The sequence below is a fragment of the Miscanthus floridulus genome, chromosome 17, assembly GCF_019320115.1.
Source record: "Miscanthus floridulus cultivar M001 chromosome 17, ASM1932011v1, whole genome shotgun sequence".
Taxonomy (NCBI): Eukaryota; Viridiplantae; Streptophyta; class Magnoliopsida; order Poales; family Poaceae; genus Miscanthus; species Miscanthus floridulus.
Genome location: NC_089596.1, coordinates 22,121,560 through 22,124,147, shown reverse-complemented (window position 1 = coordinate 22,124,147; position 2,588 = coordinate 22,121,560). Strand labels below are relative to the sequence as shown.

The 2,588-nt window shown below is 57.4% G+C and overlaps 1 protein-coding gene across 1 annotated transcript; it reads left to right on the top strand.

Annotated features, from left to right (window-relative positions):
* Positions 1-1,245: 1,245 nt before the first annotated feature.
* On the top strand, positions 1,246-2,092 carry LOC136515396 (disease resistance protein Pik-2-like). Its single transcript, XM_066508995.1, has 2 exons — positions 1,246-1,561; positions 1,626-2,092. Exons 1-2 carry the CDS (start codon positions 1,246-1,248, stop codon positions 2,090-2,092), a joined length of 783 nt encoding a protein of 260 aa, XP_066365092.1.
* The last annotated feature ends 496 nt before the right edge of the window (positions 2,093-2,588 follow it).

Sequence of the window (2,588 nt, the reverse complement as noted above, 5' to 3'; positions counted from 1 at the left end):
GGGTGGCATTGGCGGTGGAGATGTCGCAGGTCGCATCCGCGGCCATGGCGGTGATGGTGAAACGCAACCCTGCCTCAGCCTCGTCGATGGCTGCACTACGCTGAATGATGCATGCGCTTTCCCACTGCCGCTCCTCGAGGTGGCCGGGCAGCAGCGGGTCCCGATCCATGGGCACCGAACTGCCAGTGGATGCCTGTGGCGGGCTATTGGACGGTGTCGTGCCGGTGGCCTAGGAACCCGCCGGGGTGTCATCGGCCATCAGGTTGTCTGGCGTCGCTGTGCCACCCGCCTGGGAGCCCTATGGTGCGTCGGCACTGTTTTGACCTAGCCGTGCCCTGACAAAATGGTCCGGCGCAGCGCTGCGGCTTCCGCCGTTGGCCGGAGACCTCGTCCTCTTGCAGTCTCTGGCAAAGTGACGGTATCCATGGCAACGGAGGCATCGCAGCGGGCGACGGCAGCTGGCGATCCGATGGTTGGGGGAGAGGCAGTTCAGGCACTTGTCCCACATCTCGTCGGGGATCTTCCACCGGTGATGCTGAGGACGGGGAGGAGGTGCGTTCCTCGCGGTCGACAAAGTGCCATCATTGTCGTTGGTGGCTCAGGGGAGCACCTCCCTCCAACCGTCTGTGTCCGGCGACGAGATCTGGCGGCGACCTCGTGGCAGGACTCAAGGGCCAAGGCGGTTGTGCACCGGTGCTCGGTCGTTGTGGATGCGTCGTCCTAGTCGCGGGGTAGCAGGCACCCACCCGACATCGCGACCGAGGTTGTCGACGCGCCTTCCCAGCCGCTGCGTGGCCGGGATGCGCCGCCGCTCCTAAGGTGGGTCAGCCATGGGTGCTGGCTGCCGAGGCTTCCGGGGTCTCCACTTGCGCTTCCCTCGCTTGTGACGTGGCGGGCGACGCCGTTCCTCCTCCTGCGGGATCTCCGCCGTCTGCTTTGCGATGGCACAGGCGTGTGGCTGGGCGCTTGTCCCTGCCTCCATGTCTGCCCGTGCCGGAGAGTCCCGGCGGACGACGTCGAGTTAGGAGGGTCACGACGGCTGCGCGGACTCGTCGTCGGAGTCCGAGAAGTCGGAATAGTCAGATTTCGAGGACCACCGCATGGCCTTGGATCTTCCTGGGGTGCCGGAGGGGAAGAAGGGCGCTGCGTGAGGTGAGAGGGTGGCGGGTCTGCTAGCTTCCGGAGTGGGCGAGGAGGGGTGGGTGGCCGGCGGCGGGCTGGCTCCCAGCAATCTATATTGCAAGCATGGAGCTGGCGGTGAGGGCGATGAGGAGCCTGCTCCCCAAGCTGTGCGAGCTGCTCAAGGAGGAGTACGGCCTGCAGAAGGGCGTGAAGAAGAAGGTCCAGATTCTCTCACGGGAGCTCGAGGCTGCGCACGCCGTCCTCCGTGAGATCAGTGACATGCCACCGGACCAGTTCAACACGCTGGTCAGGCTCTGGGCGCGTGATGTCAGGGAGGCGTCCTACGACATCGAGGACATCATCGACGCATTTCTGGTGCACGTCGATGCCCCTGAGCCTGCTACTGAGACAAACAAGCTCCGTCGCCTCAGGAAAAAAGGTGAGCAGCCGCAACATCTCTAGCCAGATCCAAGAAATCTACAAGAAGCTTGCGGAGTTGGCAGCAAGGCGTGACTGGTACAAAACACCCGACAGCGTTGTCACCAAGCCAACAACGACCATCGACCCTCGCATCTTGAATCTGTACAAGAGTGCAACAGAGCTTGTTGGCATTGAGGGACCAAAGGATGAGCTCATAGATATGCTGTCCCTAGGGGATGACGGCGGTGATGCGTCTGGTCCTAAGAAGATGAAGATAGTCTCTGTTGTTGGATTTGGAGGACTGGGCAAGACTACTCTTGCAAAAGCTGTCTATGACCAGCTTAAACCGCGGTTCAAGTGGGGGGCTTTTATTCCAGTGGGTCGAAACCCTGACGTCAAGAAAGTCCTTAGAGACATTCTTGTTGGCCTTGATAAGAAGAAGTCGACGCAGAGAGTGAACTGTGAAGGTGCCGTATTTGGGAGGCGGAGGAAGTGGAGGCTGCATTGGAGCATGCTGCCGCAGTCCATCCAAAACATCCCACCCTTCTAAGCGAAAGGTTCTGTGAACGAGATATGATCTCACCCTACCAAGAGGTATGAATTGTTGACCGATCGAGGAATTGGCTCCAATTAACTGTTGCTTTTTAAATTTCATGTTTAGTTATCTCATACTGTACCTCATGAACTAGAAACGGAATCTAGCTAGCTGCTGCTAGTTTCTCTTCTTTTAATTAGTACTAGCTCATGTTGAATTAGTACTAGCTCCATCCGGCTCTCCTACGTAGTAGTCAACTACTAGTCAACAATAACAAAAGCAGTAACAAGGGCAGGCCCATAGAAAAATAGAAAAAAAATCATGTTTATCTCATTCTCGCTTACATGCATGGGACGTGCATGCATGTTGCAATGGCCTACAGAAATAATTTTTCTAATGGCTATTGTCGGGTTTAAGCTGACTGCTACTCCCTCCATCCTAAAATACAGTACATCGTGGCCATTCTCAGACAAAATAAGGGAGAGTGCAATAGACACGTGTCCCCTCACTT